The following is an 18609-nucleotide window of genomic DNA, read 5'->3' as shown; positions in this document are numbered from 1 at the left end:
AGGTGGCGCTACAATACCTAGAATATTTGAAGAAAAAATTTAAATCTTAGACATCGCACTTCACTCCGTCAATAACCCTAGATTCTTAGCTACTCTAGCGAGATTTGGAACTATTATTTATAGCTGACATCTGGACACTTGCAACAGTTCTGCCTATGGAGATTGCATTCCTTACCCCCACCACTACATTACATTTCCTTACAGAAAACAGCAGCCAAATAATACTAGACCCTACTCATCGTGTTGTGTTCCTGTCGGTGAGTAAGGTTGCCAGAGCTCAACGGGGGGGGGGGGGGGTTAGGGTTGGCAACGCACATGTAACTCCTCTGGAGTGGCAGGCGTACATGGGCTGCTTACCATCAGGCGGGCCGTATGCTTGTTTGCCACCGACGTAGTATAAAAAAAAAAACTACTACCTGTATTCCATACTGCCTGTCACAGATTGCGGAGCCAATACTTAAACCAAAGAGAATTGATTGTAATAGAGGGGTAGTTAAAGAAATATACGTGGCCCTTGGTTTGTCATCTAAAACAGATGGCGCTGTACTGCGCCATCTCTTTTGCGGTCACTGAATCGTCAAACGTCAACTTTGGACAATCGATTACCGCAATGTATGGAGCTGTAGCGCCATCTCTGCCAAATTCGAAGCACGAGAAATTATCTTACATAGATTTTACACATCTTAATCAATGTACCTTTGCTCAAAGTAACTTAATCCTTACGGGGTATAAATAAAAGCTTGTAAAAAGTTTTATTATTTTATTAATATTATTATGCATCTTCCTCGCGTTGTCCCGGCATTTTTGCCACGGCTCTTGGGAGCCTGGGGTCCGCTTGACAACTAATCCCCAAGATTGGCGTAGGCACTAGTTTTTACGAAAGCGACTGCCATCTAACCTTCCAACCCAGAGGGTAAACTAGGCCTTATTGGGATTAGTCCGGTTTCCTCACGATGTTTTCCTTCACCGAAAAGCGACTGGTAAATATCAATAATATTTCGTACATAAGTTCCTAAAAACTCATTGGTGCGAGCCGGGGTTTGAAGCCGTGACTTCCGGATTGAAAGTCGCACGCTCTTACCGCTAGGCCACCAGCGCTTTTTTTTATTTTCTTAATATTATCGCAACACATAAATAAATACAAATACCACTTAATTCTATTTAAAATATACAACAATGTCAATCAACAGTTTGGTATTCGTTTCTAAGTTTGATCTAAATTAAGCCGCAATATTTTTTTTAACAATCTCTCATCAAAGAGAATTTGAAATAGAGGTGGATTGTCAAAGAAAACTTTGTAGCCCCAGTAAATTTACTAACATCTTTCGACACATAATTAAAACTTTTAGAACGCCACTCGACTTTGATCCTTATTCTTTCACTGATATGTGTTAAATTTGTTAAATATCAAAAGTGGCGCACTCTAATAGATCAAAGGTATAGCGGCATCGTTTCGAGCGATGGCTTTAATCATGTGTCGAAAGATGGCAGTAAATTTACTGTGGCTAAAAAGTTTTCTTTGACAATCCATCTCTATTTCAAATTCTCTTTGCTTCAGAAATGTCAAATCGAGCGATATGTCATGCCATTTCGCTGTTTAACGGCTAGTCCCTACATTAAAAACTAAAAAGTGGCTGTGACAGAATCGGACAGACAGACGGACATGACGAATCTATAAGGGTTCCGTTTTTTGCCATTTGGCTACGGAACCCTAAAAATACTTTTTATTACTGATCATATCATAACATATACTTATTTAATCTAAAATATCTACTAGGAAACCGAAAATTTTAATATATTTGTACATAACGTACAAATAGTCATACATTTGACGTGCCCAACCCCGCAAAAATCGGCAGAATGTTTTGTACAGAAAATTAGAATCCCGGTAAGGGCATTTATTTGTGATGAGCACAGATATTTGTTTATCAGTCATGGATTTTTTTCTATGTATTCGGTCATTACCTATGAAATTGGCGTTTTTGTTCATAAGTATTAGTCATGTCATAGTTTATTTATTTTAATAGTAACTTCTAAGTATTTTTTAATTCCATTAGTGCGCTACATAACAACGATTTTACATACAATCATTTGCTACTTTTATTGTTTTATGTATTCAGAATACCGCCCTGAAAACAGCTCTTTTCATGTGCTGCCGGATCGAGTATTTAAATGACTTATATTTTTCTGACGGGACAGATTTAAAAAAATATATGAGATAGAAAATGTGCCTTAAAAATGTCTCAGATACTGGCAAAAATTTGTTTGGTTTGAAAATGCCATCACAAAACAATTCGCAAATTTGATTGTATGAAAAATAGAATTTCTTTAAGTTCTCCATACAAAACGCCAATTTCATAGGTAATGACCTAATATTTAGGTATTTTTATATTATATATATCGTTGTCTGATGCCCACAGCACAAGCCTTCTTGAGCTTACCGTGGGACTTAGTCAATTTGTGTAAGAATGTCCCTATAATATTTATTTATTTATGTCCTTATAAAATTGATTTATTTTGTGATTTGATTTTCATAAACGCTTCATAATGCGGTGTTCTTACTGGACTATAGATCGTGTCACTCACGAAGACGCGTTGCTGGACGCGTAATGTCATGTTATTGTAGGTTAGATTTGACAATTATGCGCGTCATCGTGTATGAAACGAACTATACCTACTAAAATGGTCCACTGGACCTGGAAAAAAGTCAACTATTTCAAGAACAACGTAATTAGACTTACAGAACTTGCGGAATCTTTCAAAAAACTCGGAAATATTAGGATATATATTATATATCATAGGAAACTTTCATTTTGGAAACGGAAAATTTCCATCCACATGATACGAAAATACACCGAAAATTTTTCAATGTGAAAAATTGGCATATTTCGATTTCCCCAAATTTTCAATGTGCTGTTTACAATTTGATTAACTTTCCGATAGCGCATCTGTAATTAGACTAGTTCGCGTGCGCGCCTGGCAGCTGTTTATTGGTGGAAGTCTAGTTTGGCTACTTGTCCTCGAGTTCCTTGAAGCGCTGTTTGAGCTGCTTGGTGTAGGCGTCAAGGCGGTACGCGCTGGCTTCGAACTTGGATACCTGCGCGTCGATGGCGTCTATCTGCTGCAACAGCGGCCGGATTTGAGTGTTGTCTGAGAAAAGGTAAACATACAATTAAAAAAATATTAGAATATAAATATTTATTTGCCAGAATACGTCAATATAGAAAATCGCAGCCAAATAACACTAGACCCTACTCATAGTGTTGTGTTCCTGCCGGTGAGTGAGGTTGCCAGAGCTCAACGAGGGGGGGAGGGGGTTAGGGTCGGCAACGCGCATGTAGCTCCTCTGGAGTTGCAGGCGTACATAGGCTACGGATACTGCTTACCATCAGGCGGGCCGTATGCTTGTTTGCCACCGACATAGTATAATATATATATATATATACACACAGTTAACACATTCACTGCCAGACAAAAAACGGCGCACTACCCCAGAAACCGGTGGTCTATAGCTGCGTGCAAAACAACCCGCCCAGCGGGTTGTCCGGCATCTGAACAAAGTTCACGAGCGCCCACCAGGTGGGTTCCCGGCAGTGAATGTGTTAAAAACATAGCGCGAGCTACGAGCCGGTTAAAGTTAATAACACGGGAAAACCCATTTTTTTATTTTATATATACTACGTCGGTGGCAAACAAGCATACGGCCCGCCTGATGGTAAGCAGTCTCCGTAGCCTATGTACGCCTGCAACTCTAGAGGAGTTACATGCGCGTTGCCGACCCTAAACCCGCCCCCCCCTCGTTGAGCTCTGGCAACCTTACTCACCGGCAGGAACACAACACTATGAGTAGGGTCTAGTGTTATTTGGCTGCTGTTTTCTGTAAGGTGGAGGTACTTCCCCAGTCGGGCTCTGCTCTAGATCTGGAATGACATCCGCTGTGCTGTGCCCTACCACACAGAGCGAGATGACATTCACAATGCCCATACCTCTCTTTTGGACGTAGTTTAAGGACGTACCCGGGTCCAAATATATAGCAAAACCGCCTACGTACACAGAACCCGCCTAGCGGGTCGCTGACAGTGAATATGTTAAATGATAGGTAGAGGAAGGTTTGATAAGACAATATGAGTATGTGACGTCGTCAAAAGGCGAAGAAAACAGTCATGACATAGTGATGGACGACCAGTCTGGCCTAATGGGTAGTGACCCTGCCTATCAAGCCGATGGTCCCGGGTTCGAATCGCGGTACCCGCATTTATTTGTGTTATGAGCACAGATATTGGACCTGGGTCATGGATGTTTTCTATTAGGCGGGTCCACACAGCGAGCATACGCGTGAGGAAATTTCCTCGCGCACAATCCGCCTAGTGTAGACATGTCTCGGCGAAGGCAGCGCGTCGAGAAAAACGCGCGCGCCGCCTCGGCTGAGACACGTCTACACTGGCCGTTTACGCCAAGATGTAAAAAAAAAAATAACGTGTCGTATGCAGTAATGCGAACATAAAAAAAAAATTGAGTACAAGTCATATTAGTACATTACGATACAAGTGCGAAAAATAGGAAATTCGAAACAAGTGGCGATAAATTAAAACACGACCGACCGAAAGGGAGTGTTTTAAATCGACACGAGTTGCGAATTACCTATTCGCACATGTATCGTACAACGTTTTACAGTACATATGGCCCTTAAAATGTTCGACACAGTAACGTAATATGCTAGTTTTCGCACTAGTGCTATAAAGTAGCACCATATGTACTGTAAAATATTTTTTGCTCCTTATGACATTAGGAATGGGTGGTTAAAATCTGTTGGGTTTTACCAGACCACGGTGTACATACGGACAAAGTAGAGCAGAAGTTACAGAGAGGGCCAGTGATAAATTCTCTTTTAATCTCGACCTCTACTGTAAAAATTTTTAAAGACAAATGAGAAAGGTGTCACGGGTAACAACGAACGTTTTGCATCCGGGCCTTTTTTTTAACAATCGTTCTTGTGACTGTTCGTCGGCGTTTTCGACTTTGAATGAGTACAAGCACAAATTTAATCTAACATCGGATAGATTTGAGGCTACTGGATCGACACTTAAATCTCAACGTCAAGTCAGATGGACCCGGGTATGTCCTTAAACTACGTCCACAAGAGAGGTATGGACATTGTGAATGTCATCTCGCTTTGTGTGGTAGGGCACAGCACAGCGGATGTCATTCCAGATCTAGAGCAGAGCCCAACTGGGGAAGTACCTCCACCTTACAGAAAATCGCAGCCAAATAACACTAGACCCTAATCAGTGTTGTGCGCCTGCCGGTGAGTAAGGTTGCCAGAGCTCAACGAGGGTGGGAGGGGGTTAGGGTCGGCAACGCGCATGTAACTCCTCTGGAGTTGCAGGCGTACATAGGCTACGGATACTGCTTACCATCAGGCAGGCCGTATGCTTGTTTGCCACTGACGTAGTATAAAAAAAAAAAAAAAAAGTCGTGCACAGTGAAACAATGAACACATTGGGGTGAGAGCGGACGCAAGGAACTCAACGGGTAAACGAGCTACGGCTTTGGGGTTCTCCAGAACTACTTAACGCATTTTACGGCTTGATCTGAAATTTATAATTCATCTTAAATTCTAAAAATAGATTATTATATCCATTATTTAAAATGAATTGATTATTGGCCCAGTTTTATAGGGAGCGTGCATGAACTGTAGCAGGCAGCACAGGAGCCGTCAGATTTTTGGCGCGAGGCGTAAATGTGATGTTTTTTGTTCCGATGTAGCCCACAAGATGCCAGAACCTACTATGCACAAGAAAACACGTGACGTGTAAATGTGCATGTTTATGGTTCCGATTCAGGCCACAAGATGGCAGACCCTCCAACGCGCACGGTCCCTATAATCGTTTTGCAATGGTTTTACCACAATCTATCCAAGCTAATCGTTCAATTAACTATATTGATATTGTTAACCAAAACATGGTTGAAGAGACTTACATATTTCATTATACTCATTAAGCGTTTTGCCCAGGTTCACTGCCAGGTTGCGAAGGTCAGCATACTTGGTTATTGTGAGTCGGTTGATCTGCTCGAGCAAAATGTAGTGGTCCTGAAATATAATCAAATAGTCAACTTTTCAATAAACAACAACAATAAACATATTTGACATGTTAAAAGTTTTGATTTTATCCCATTTTTAGGGTTCCGTACCCAAAGGGTAAAACGGGACCCAATTACTAAGACTCCGCTGTCCGTCCGTGTGTCACCAGGCTGTATCTCATGAACCGTGATAGCCAGACAGTTGAAATTTTCACAGATGACGTATTTCTGTTGCCGCTATAACAACAAATACTAAAAAGTACGGAACCCTCGGTGGGCGAGTCCGACTCGCACTTGTCCGGTTTTTCAACCTATGATTAGCATGGTACGACATATAGCAAGTTTACAGTATTATTTTACCAACCTGTCCCGCAGACATTTCTCCTTGTAGGTAGTCATTGGTGCGCTTGAAGAGCTGCGTGGCGAGCCGGCTGATCACCGGATCGTGCGGGTCCAGCACCTCGAAGCTCGAGCAGCTGGTTGACACCTGTAAATCTGACAAGTTACATGCCTTAGGAAACATCTACCTTTTTACCCTTGAGTCCTATATAAGCAACTAGGCTATAGGAACAGTTTAGCTATGTCAGCTCATATTTAAGCACGCGTGTACCACGATATGAGCTGACTAGCTAAAAGCTTTATTAGCTTTACGTAGCAACAGAACGCCAGTCCCGCCCGAACCATTGTACAGTTCTTCTTTAGCCCTTCTCTACCCTTCGGGTGTAGGCATCCTTCATTTTATGCCACTCGTCACGGTTCTGTACGACCTGGAGCCACTTCTTCCCCGCAGTCCTTTTGACGTCGTCATCCCAACACATCTGGGGTCTACTTTGAGGACGTTCCTCCCCCCATGGTCGCCACTCCAGTAGACGTTTGCTCCACGAATCGGTTTTTCGTGCTATATGACCGGCCCATTCCCACTTCAGTCTGGCTACGCGTTTTACAACATCGGCGACCTTGCTCTTCTGTCTCAGCCACTCATTCGTTTTACGGTCTCTCAATGTGATCCCAACTAGTTTTCTCTCTAGCGCCCGTTGGACAATGCTTAACTTATGTAGTATGTCCTTGGTGAAGACCCAGGTTTCAGCTCCATAAGTGAGAACTGGCAGGATACATTGGTCAAATATGCGGGCTTTATGTTCGGCCTTAAATTTCATTTTGAAGGCAAACTCTAAATTCGAATAGGCTGCCCAGGCTAGTCGTACGCGCTGCCCAGGCTAGTCGTACGCGTCTGTTGATCTCATTGGTTTGGTTACTCTTCCCGGTCACTATCTCTTGTCCCAAATATACGTATTTATCGACAGTTTCTATGGCGGTATTGTCAACTGTGATATTCGCCTTGATTGTACAGTTAACTAGTATTATTCAATATACGGAGTCAGATATAAAAGTGATTATTATTCCAACACCAAATAGATCACCTAGCCACTATATATAGAAGCCCGATATACTTCTAAAAGGCAAAAGCGTATTTCTTACACTCACTTGATCAAAAAGTACAACATTTCTTCAAACTAATGTATAATATAATAGTCACCTTTGTTGCGGCCATCTTTCATCCATTTCTCGATGTCTTCGTCTGACATTCTGCTTAGAATTAAAAGTTTTTTTAGTTTTTATAACAAAACTTAATTCTTAGTTCCACAACCAATAAATGATATTTATGAATTGTTGTGTTGTCATGAGATGTGACAGAATGACATTTCATTTCTATAGACAATATTGGTATTTTTGAAATGTTTCCAGTGTCGCCACATCGTAAAGGATTTTGGACATTCTATTCACTATCCTGCTTTTAACTAAAATGATGCAAGCATTGTGTCTATCTCTCTTTAGTCAATATGTCTGTCCCTCTCTTGTCTTCCCATCGAAAATACTGGCATATTTTTTTTTTTTTAATAAATTTTCAAATCTCAGCTGTTTAATTTGAATTAGATTCCATATGACCGTCTATTTTGTTTAGTTCGTATTTTGGAGTGAAACCAGAAGGAACCCATAGCAAAAGAATAAGTTTTTTTTAGTTTAAGTTAATAACTAGTAATCACATATAATCAAGAATGCGTGAGTGTATATCTATTCACGGCGGACAGGCCGGCGTTCAAATCGGTAACGCCTGCTGGGAGTTGTACTGCCTGGAGCATGGCATCCAGCCGGACGGGCAGATGCCGTCGGACAAGACCGTGGGCGGCGGTGACGACTCGTTTAATACGTTTTTCAGCGAGACGGGCGCGGGCAAGCACGTGCCGCGTGCCGTGTTCATCGACCTGGAGCCCACGGTGGTGGACGAGGTGCGCACGGGCACGTACCGCCAGCTGTTCCACCCCGAGCAGCTCATCACCGGCAAGGAGGACGCCGCCAACAACTACGCGCGTGGACACTACACCATCGGCAAGGAGATCGTGGACCTAGTGCTCGACAGGGTGCGCAAGCTGGCCGACCAATGCACGGGCCTGCAAGGCTTCCTCATCTTCCACTCGTTCGGCGGCGGCACCGGCTCCGGCTTCGCCTCGCTCCTCATGGAGCGGCTCTCCGTCGACTACGGGAAAAAGTCCAAGCTAGAGTTCGCCATCTACCCCGCGCCACAGATCTCCACCGCGGTCGTGGAGCCTTACAATTCTATCCTAACCACGCACACGACGCTGGAGCACTCCGACGCCGCCTTCATGGTTGACAACGAAGCTATCTACGACATCTGCAGGAGAAACTTGGATATCGAGCGGCCGACCTACACCAACTTGAACCGCTTGATCGGACAGATCGTATCCTCCATCACTGCCTCGCTACGATTCGACGGCGCGCTAAACGTGGATTTGACCGAGTTCCAGACCAACTTGGTGCCGTATCCTCGTATCCACTTCCCGCTAGTCACGTACGCGCCCGTCATCTCCGCCGAGAAGGCGTACCACGAGCAGCTGTCCGTCGCGGAGATCACCAACGCGTGCTTCGAGCCGGCAAATCAGATGGTGAAATGCGATCCGCGGCACGGGAAGTACATGGCGTGCTGCATGTTATACCGCGGGGACGTGGTGCCGAAGGACGTAAACGCGGCGATAGGCACGATAAAGACGAAGCGCACAATCCAATTCGTAGATTGGTGTCCGACCGGATTTAAAGTTGGGATCAACTACCAGCCGCCGACAGTTGTTCCGGGCGGGGATCTGGCTAAAGTACAGAGAGCCGTGTGCATGTTGTCTAATACGACAGCCATCGCCGAAGCGTGGTCACGCCTCAACCACAAGTTTGACCTCATGTACGCAAAGCGAGCGTTTGTCCACTGGTACGTAGGTGAAGGTATGGAGGAGGGAGAGTTCTCGGAAGCGCGTGAGGACCTGGCGGCGCTCGAGAAGGACTACGAGGAGGTCGGCATGGACTCCGGGGAAGGCGAGGGCGAAGGCGGCGAGGAATATTAGGAAGGAACAATATATTTTATATTTTATGTTAGGACGTTTTTGGTTCTCTTAGGTCTAAAACTACGTGATTTTACTTTTCATGTGTGCACATATTAACTTTTTGATCTATATTTATTAAATTTGGGCGTTGCTTTTACCTGTACTTGGTAGTTTTGATGATACCCCATGACGAATTAACCTTTTGAACGCCAAGAACACCTAAAGTCGTCGTTACTAGTCGTGCCCACGCCAAGGACACAAGGCACCGCGAACTACGTTCGACGTGCTGCCTCTGTCATACTTACGTACGAATTTACAAGTGCGACAGAGGCAATACGTCGAACGTGGTTCGCGGTAGGCCCTCTGTTATGGCGGACGCTGTCAAAGTAACCTTCACTTTCGAGTAAGGTTTACTTACTTGACTTGCGCACGGGACCTCGACGTTTGAGTGATGCTTGTTTATTAAAAAGCTAATAGGGTTCGGCTCGTTCCAGCACTTGCCGCCATCGCCAGCGATATCGGGAGATGATGTGCACCTTTTGTCCGGGTCTGCCTAAAACGGTAGTCTGACTAATTCGCGTCATGCCTAGACCAACCGCGAAATAGTCGCACTAAGACTTAGGCCTAATGAGTTTTTGCCCAAATGCGAATCAGGCACAAGAAGACTTAGGCCTCTTGCATTATTGTCCAAAAGCGAATCTGGCACAGTGAGACTTATACTTATGTATTACGTTTTTACATATAATAGATTTTTTCTAATAGTTTATTTTCCAAAAACAATTCCTCTTAAAGCGGGGCTCCTATTTCTGGGAAGTTTGCCCTCCGGGCATATCTGAAGCTAACTAACGAACCTAACCTACCTATTGACTAATTGTGACTACCCTGAAAACATTACACTTTGGGGGGAAAAAAGACTACGAATTTCGCTACACCGAACAAACGCGTTTAGGGCGTAGATCGAGCTTCCACTGGTAATTAGGCGTATCGCGAAATGGACAAACAGCTACTTAGGCTTACTGCGTTCGAGACATATTGCGAAATAGGTAATATAAGTAATAGGTCAATAGCGATTTAGACGAATAGCGAATTTCAAATGAAGTTTTGTCATAATGCGAATTAGTCAGACTACGTTTTAGGCAGACTCGGACAAAAGGGATGTGCATATGATATGATATGATTTATTTGATTATCTCACAATATACAATTTCATTTAAAACTACGCGTGGTAAATTCTTAGGAATTTATATTGTGATGGTCAGTTTGTCTTACTTTATATAAATAGGAAAAATATGGAAACGTTGCCGATTTCGCTATAATCCTGGTGATGGTTCCCCGGGAACGACTCAAATCACGTGGCATTTGGTCGTCCTTGGCGTTCAAGGAAGTACCCGCAAGTATAGTATCTAGGTTTGAAAGGATCTAAGACATATTCATCTGATTCCTTTTTCGTCAGAATAAATTATAGCCTTTTTTTCGGACGAAAACAAACTTTTGGTCTCCGCTTTCGTCAACACCGCAAAGCTACCTAATGAACCGAACCTATTACCTACTTACCTACGCTTTTTTCCCCAAAGTGCAATGTTTTATGAACGTCATACTAAATCAATAGGTAGGTAGGTTAGGTTGCGTTGTTTTATCACAGAGTTCCTAAGGCCACTTCCTGTCTCCATCATCAGATCAGCTCGATGGTACAGTCACGTCTGAAAATATCGATACGAAAAAAGTGCCAAAAATATGTATAAGTACACGACTTTATTGCCCATATACATACATATTTTGGCACTTTTCGTATCAATATTTTCAGACGTGACTACCATAATATTGCATTGTCATCCGACATAAAAATGCATATATGTATGTCAATTTTCAGATTCATCGGAACCAGGAAGTGGGTCAAATTTAACTTGCATGATTTGACTCGTACAAACATAGGTACGGTCGCGGAAATTGATTCTTTAGCAACTTGCGGTTCAAGTAAATTTGGCTGTACATACTTATAGTAAGAGCTGTCCATTGTAACGTGACACGTTAACTGCTAAAAGAATCAAGTTCCTCGACTGTACATACATAATTACACTCCAAGATAAAAGCTTGTAAAATTGAAAAATATCCATGCTGCCGCAGAAAGTCAATCGAATCAATTTTTTATGGCTCAAGTTATATATTAGGCTTCGAGCAACACGGCTTCCGACACGTCGCAAGTGAGGAGCCTAAGCGATATCTTACTGCCATTTTTAGCGGGGGGGTAACGTGCATACAGTCGCACTTCTCACTCACTACATACAAAATCCAATCTGTAATGACGACACTAATACATAGAAAAAAAACACACGTCAAAGACAAATCTTGCACACTTCGATCTCTTTTTGTGTACGGACGAGTCACAACATGCACTGCCATAGGCACAGTTGTGCCAATGCTTTGGCAGAGGGGAAATAGTATGAATGCCGTCTCCCTTCCCTGTGTTGCTCGAAGCCTATAGGTGTATAATTATGTATAAATGTATAACAGACTGAAAGAGGACGGCTTTTACAATTAAAATCAATAGTCGAGTTAAACAATTAAAAAAAATCAAGTTAAAGTGAGACCAAGCTAACTCGGCAGCGATTTTAATCTGTGCAAGTGTTATTTTAAACGTCAAAATTTTATAGAAGTTTGACGTTTAAAATAACACTTGCACAGCCTGTGCTATCAAAATCGCTGCAAATTTATCTTTCCCTGAGTCTTTAAAATCTTTAGTTATGATTACGTAGTAAATGAAACAAAAATCAACATCGCATCTCTTTATTAATAAAGTACAATAATAAACATGTATCCATTATGATAACTAAACATACAACCAAAGAATTGATTGTAATAGAGAGGTAAAGTCTAAGAAAAAAAAGTGCCCCTTATTTTGATTACCAAAAAAGATGGCGCTGTACTGCGCCATATGTTTTGCGGTCACTGAATTGGGTACTTGACACATGTTGAATATTATAACAAAATTTAGTTACATGGATAGAAAATGAGCCATCCATTATAAAAAATAGGAATTTAAAAAAGTATATTGAGATTATAAAAAAATACAAGGCTCCGAAATCTCAAAAAAAAACATTTTTTTTGTCTTTCAAAAATAGAAAAGAAAACAGTACCATTCGATTCCTTACATTTTATTGAAAAATAAATTGTATGACAACTATACACAAACGCAATATTTCTTCCATACATTTAGGACAGACTTATATGATGTGACGTCACATCACCTTATCATTTTGTTGAGGCGTTTCAATCGTCGAGTGCGAGCGTCAGACTTCAACTCTCATTTCTGACCTTTGTGTTGCTTAAATGCCATGAGTCCTATATAGACGTTTGATCCTCAGGAAAATCAAGATCGTTTGACATTATTTCCATAAAACAGTCAAGTAGCCAGTCGTCAAACGTCAACTTTTGACAGTCAGAGTTACCGCAAAATGTATGGCGCTGTACAGCGCCATCTCGTTTACCTGTCAAAATCTAAGTACGAAATTGTCTTAGACTTTACACATCTTACTAAGACTATGCCAGGTGATTCAGGAGACGTGAGCAGGATCAAGCCTGCGCATTCACTAAGTTATAACTGTTCCTAATCAGCATTTGTGAGATTAACGTTAATTAATTTTTTACCGTTAAATTTTTTTTTTGTTTTGCGAAATTCATGGTCAGCCTACAATTAGAATACTTCTGTTAGTTTTTGTTTAATCCATGACAAGTGTCAAATTGGTTACTTTAGAAAAATCGTATCTCAGCCAATTGTGACATTTTTATTTCTTCATAATCTTTATCCTGTTAACGGTTGAACAGGTTTTATCTTTATTAATTAAGTGTTGTAGGGTGTCCATGATTGTAGTTGATAAATTTTTTTTTAACATAAAATTAAAAAAAAAAAACAGGAAAAAAATGTGACTGTTTTACTTTAATATGATGGTGAGCGATCCATTAACATTTACTCAGTAAATTGGCCTAGTCCTGCTCACGTCTCGTGAATCACCCTGTGTACAAGGTGCCCGCGAGGAAACGGAAAAAATTAAACACGTATTCCTAAGGAAAAAATGTTATACAAATTTTTGTCAATTCAGCCAAAAAAAATTTTTTTCTTAGGTTTTATTTTTTAATTTTTGTATGTTTTTATACATAGTAAGTTCATGTGCTTCGAAAATTTATGGATTAATATGAATTGTTAACATTTTTTTCGTAAAAACTCAACTCAAAAGTGTATTCAAAGTGTTTCATGTAATTTTCACATCTGTTAATAAGGACGACTAAGACCCATAGTGGCGACATCGTCATCAAAAAGGCGTTATGCACTGAAACACAATAAAAAAGGTTTTTTTTTATTGGCATTAACTCTGAAACTAGGCGAACTAGCTCTCCTACAACGGTATAAAAGGGAATCTTCTCAGGTGGTTTGCCTCATACTTACAGAATCGCACACAATTTGTTGTAGTGAATGGGTTCACATCGTCACCTACAGCCGTAACGTCTGGCGTACCTCAGGGGTCAATTTTAGGGCCCCTGTTATTTGTTGTATTTATCAATGATATCTCGTCCTGCTTCGAACATAGTGACGTCCTATTATATGCTGACGATCTCAAAATCTATAAAAGGGTGCAAAGTCATGAAGACACTACCTTACTACAAGGTGACTTAAATAAGCTTTATAACTATTGCATAAAAAATAAATTATCTCTAGCGTTCAACAAATGTAAACATATGATATTCACAAAAAAGAAACACATAATTCATAACTCATATCATATAAATCAACACCGTCTGGAAACTACTGAATGTATACGTGATTTAGGCTTGCACTTAGACTCTAAACTAACTCTTGATGTACACGTAGACAGCGTTGTAAAAAAAGCGTACCAAATGCTCGGCTTCCTAATACGTACGTCCAAACCATTCAAAAAGCAAGACACTCTTATTCTTCTATATCAATCACTGGTGAGATCGTATCTTGAGTATGCTTCAGTAGCGTGGAACCCATACTATCAAATTTACATTGATAAAATAGAGATGGTGCAGAAGAAATTCCTTCGTTTTCTGAATTTTAAAATGAAGAGTCCACGTTGTTCATACGCTGATCTTTTGATCAGGTATAATATGCTTTCTCTGGAGAACCGACGTGCCGTTGCTGACGCAGTGATGCTGCGCAACATCTGTGTAGCCGATGTAGACTGCCCGCAGCTCCTCGCAGCCTTACAGTTCCGCACTCCGCAGAAGTTGACCAGGTCCAAACACTTATTTAGCTTACCGATTACGCGTTCCAACTCAGGCAAACGGGCTCCTATACACAGATTTTGCGACCACCACAACAAGTTACTTTCAAGTGTAGATTTATTCTCATGCTCCCGTGCCTCATTCAAGGCTGCTGTGACAAAATTGTACAAAATAAAACAATAAGAAGTAGGATTCGTTGTAAATGCATATAGATTTTGTAGCGGAAATAGTTAAATTAGAGTTTGCATGTTGCTAGGTTTACATTCTGATACCACTTATGTTCTCAGTGAGATATGTTTAAGGAATCATCATAATCTATACTGTACTAGTTACGTATATACTGTCTATATTGTTCTTGACTTGTATGCTTCTGTTTTATCTCCTTGTAATAAAAATAAATAAAAATAAAATAAATAAATGAATTAAAAATAAGATAATATGACATTTTTGTCTCCAAATACGATCCGGAATATACTGTTAAAATCTTTCCGTCTCACGGGCACCGTGTATATGACTTTGATCTTACCGACTAAGTTAGAAATAGTTCAGTTTAGATATTCCATGATTCGTTGACTAGAGATTAAAATATGGCATAGAACTATTTTTGTTGCTGCAGTACAGACGACACCAATATCTTGGAGCTACTTTCGACCATTTGAACAAATAAACAACAAGGGCTTGTAGATAATTTAGAACACCTCGCCCGTTTAGCTACTTCTGAAGCAACATTACCTAAAGTTCCTTCTATCATAAATAAAGTCGAGTGCTATTGTATGTCTTTCTAGCTATAGATAATATTTTACATGAAAAAATTTAAAATAATACAAAAAGCTATACTCGGTCACTTTTTCTGAGGACCAAAAAAAAGAACACAGAATACCCCAATTGCATATTGCAAGTTTGCCTGATTTGCAAAATGTCCCTTAATCAAAATCACGGTTTTGCAAAATACTTTTGTCACAAATGTGGCGTTCACAATAAAATTGCGTTTTTTTTTCACCTTCCTAAAGTAATATTTTCGCGGATGGGACATTTCGCTAAAAGGATATGCCGGGTGAAAACAAGGAGGAAGTCTAATGGGACTTAGTTTTGTTAAAGATCAATTTGCAAACATTTTCATTTTGTCCCAAAGATAGGTTCGTAAAGGTATTCAGAAATTCTCCGGGTAGATACATTTTACTACTAACTGCGCCTTCCCACGTTCTCTACGCAGACGCAACACAAACATGGAAGTAATAGACACATTATCAAACTGCGCGCCCTTCCCACGGCCTCTACGTAGACACACAACACAAACATAGAAAAAATACAGTCTTCTGTTGTGTTCGTGTGCGTGTTGTGTTCTATTATGTTCGTGTTTTGTTTTGTTCGTGTGCATGTTGTGTTTGTGTGCGTGTTGTGTTCTGTTATGTTGTGTTCATGTGCGTCTTAGATGTGAATATTAGAGCTTTGATGGGCACGTAGTTTATAAATGGTTTATCTCCACTATGTAATATGAATACAAACTACTTTGTTTGATATCAATCCGAAAGCTTAAATCGCTTATAGCTATTATAATATTTGTTGTTATAAAAATATACACGGACGGCGATTTCACAAAGCGCTGATATTGAAAAACAATCAATTTTAATATTAATGTGATATGTTAACGACGTGACGTGGCATGTTGCACCAAAATAAGCAGAAACATATATACTTCCTCCTTTCTTATTATTAACTGTACTTTAAAAAACATGTAAATATAAAATGATGTTAATTGTTCAAAATAAGAGTTTGCATTATTCTAGTGATTAAATATAAGATGAAAAAAATACATACAAGTTTTTGTGGCACAAACTAGTGTTTGAGAAAATGAAACATCTGTTAGGTATCGATAAGTGAGCCATAAATTAATAATTCAAAAGATGTAATTTCTACTTGCTGTAAATCACCAAATCAATTATAAAACATTACATAATTTCTCTATTATATTATATATTTAGGTAAACTGTAGTAGGTATCCAGTGGCAGAAGCATATAAAACTACCAATATATCAAAGAAGATACCGTATTTGTTATGTGTTTCGCGGTAGCCATCTTTTTATACAATGTTAAAAATATCTATAGGGACCGTGCGCGTTGGAGGGTCTGCCATCTTGTGGCCTGAATCGGAACCATAAACATGCACATTTACACGTCACGTGTTTTATTGTGCATAGTAGGTTCTGCCATCTTGTGGGCTACATCGGAACAAAAAACATCACATTTACGCCTCGCGCCAAAAATCTGACGGCTCCTGTGCTGCCTCCTACAGTTCATGCACGCTCCCTATAACGCTATGGTTACATCGATAACAGACATGTCAATATTTGATTTTATCAATTATTTTATTTTTGCATAAAAACTTCTACGCCTGAAGACGAACAATTTCTTAGGGTATTATGTTAAAAGTTAAATACGTATGAGTACGTAAAATATCGGATTTTTGGCAACATGATTTAAAGTAAATACAGCTATTAAAAATATGACGAAATGTTGTTTCTAACCTCATTTGGAGAAGACCAAGAGTGCTCACTCCGATTTGTTAGACCTGTACCCCAAAAGCATAAAATTGTTGTAGTAATTCACCGAATCGCATTTCACCTCGATCTCTTATTTAATTTTCGCATTGTGTCTCAATAGTTTTTTTTTCTAGTGGCTATAAGTTTTAGTCGCATTTCACCTCGACCGTACATTTAAACATCGCGTTGTGACTCAATCGTTTATTACTTTAGTCGCATTTCACCTCGATATTGTATTGGCGACGTGATTCAACGCAACGTCAACGTCACATAGATAAAATTTTAATGAGTTTGATAGCACTTGAGGCTTAATCCTACAAGTACAAAACGTGTTTAAAAAAAAACACTTAATTTTAGTGCAAGCATCAAATTAACGTATCAAGTTAAATAGAGTCCCAAACAAACGTCGATCGCGGCGAAATGCCTCTTCGGTAACATACTACACGAAAAATTAAATACTACAAATTAATTATACTAATGTCAAAGGCTACGGGAAAAAGTGCGTCAAGTAAAAAAATCCAGTGATATCTTTTTCATTCAAGGTGAAATGCGATTCGGTGAATTACTACAACAATTTTATGCTTTTGGGGTACAGGTCTAACAAATCCTCACTCCATACAACGGTTTTGTTACCAAAAATACTATTATTTTCGTAGTCTACATCTAGCGTAAAGTAGCAGAACTCTCAGTACTGCTACTCGACAATAGATGTCGCGGCAAACAAAACGGCGTTTTTAAGGGGCTTCCTGGCACCAATTATCTTCGATTTGAATCCCTTACTTTTCTAATGCTTTTTGTGGCTTATCATATTAACAGCAACTATTTTAAGCAATATGCTATCCCATATTTACTTCGAAGTTCATTGTCTTCGAGATATTTGGCATCAAAGTTGAACAACTACAGACCAAATACCTGGTTATCTGGCCATAACTTTTGTGTATGGCGTTCGTATATATATATCCGTTCAAAAATGGCTATCAAATTAATTACAATTGGAAGAAACATATATATTTTAATATATTTATTTATATACGTAGTTATGTATTTATAAGTACGTATTAATATTTTTATGGTTATGTAGTTATTTTGTATACATGTCTTTGCATCGAATGCAAGAATGCATCTTATAGTATTTAGTTATGTTCCTATAGTTAGCTACTTGTTTAAAGTCTTGCCGTCATGTACATATTTTCTTAGTTTGACCACCATTTCGTATGTATCTCTCTCAGTTGCGTTAGTTAAACGTTAGCTGGAAGAGATCCCTTAAGGGGATAAGTTCGCTTTTGTACACATTTACTGTATTCTTTCTGTGTTATGTACTTGTTTGTGCAATAAAGTGTTTACTATTACTACTTATC

General features: G+C 39.9%; 2 protein-coding genes across 2 annotated transcripts; one reads left to right on the top strand and one right to left on the bottom strand.

The window, feature by feature from the left end:
- Positions 1 to 746: 746 nt before the first annotated feature.
- On the bottom strand, positions 747 to 7808 carry LOC133526403 (biogenesis of lysosome-related organelles complex 1 subunit 2-like). The gene is made up of 4 exons (XM_061863031.1): positions 7619 to 7808; positions 6446 to 6576; positions 5980 to 6091; positions 747 to 3150 (listed from the first exon to the last, which is right to left on the bottom strand). The coding sequence occupies exons 1-4, from the start codon at positions 7665 to 7667 to the stop codon at positions 3011 to 3013; spliced, it is 432 nt and encodes a 143-aa protein (XP_061719015.1). The 5' UTR covers positions 7668 to 7808; the 3' UTR covers positions 747 to 3010.
- Positions 7809 to 8027: 219 nt separating this feature from the next.
- Positions 8028 to 9633, top strand: LOC133526154 (tubulin alpha-1 chain-like). The gene has a single exon (XM_061862643.1). It carries the CDS (start codon positions 8139 to 8141, stop codon positions 9489 to 9491), a length of 1353 nt encoding a protein of 450 aa, XP_061718627.1. The 5' UTR covers positions 8028 to 8138; the 3' UTR covers positions 9492 to 9633.
- Positions 9634 to 18609: the final 8976 nt, after the last annotated feature.

The sequence above is a fragment of the Cydia pomonella genome, chromosome 1 (assembly GCF_033807575.1).
Source record: "Cydia pomonella isolate Wapato2018A chromosome 1, ilCydPomo1, whole genome shotgun sequence".
Classification (NCBI taxonomy): Eukaryota; Metazoa; Arthropoda; class Insecta; order Lepidoptera; family Tortricidae; genus Cydia; species Cydia pomonella.
The sequence above is the reverse complement of the archived record's forward strand: the minus strand, read 5'-3'. Positions and strand labels throughout refer to the sequence as shown.

What these genes read in the sequence shown, in the direction of transcription:
- LOC133526403 (XM_061863031.1), bottom strand. Translation starts at nt 7,667, where the DNA reads ATGTCAGACGAAGACATCGAGAAATGGATGAAAGATGGCCGCAACAAA. An exon ending in GAAAGATGGCCGCAACAAAG is followed by an intron (nt 6,577 to 7,618) that starts GTGACTATTATA and finishes GTAACTTGTCAG; the next exon opens with ATTTACAGGTGTCAACCAGC. An exon ending in TAATGAGTATAATGAAATAT is followed by an intron (nt 3,151 to 5,979) that starts GTAAGTCTCTTC and finishes ACCTTTTCTCAG; the next exon opens with ACAACACTCAAATCCGGCCG.
- LOC133526154 (XM_061862643.1), top strand. Translation starts at nt 8,139, where the DNA reads ATGCGTGAGTGTATATCTATTCACGGCGGACAGGCCGGCGTTCAAATC.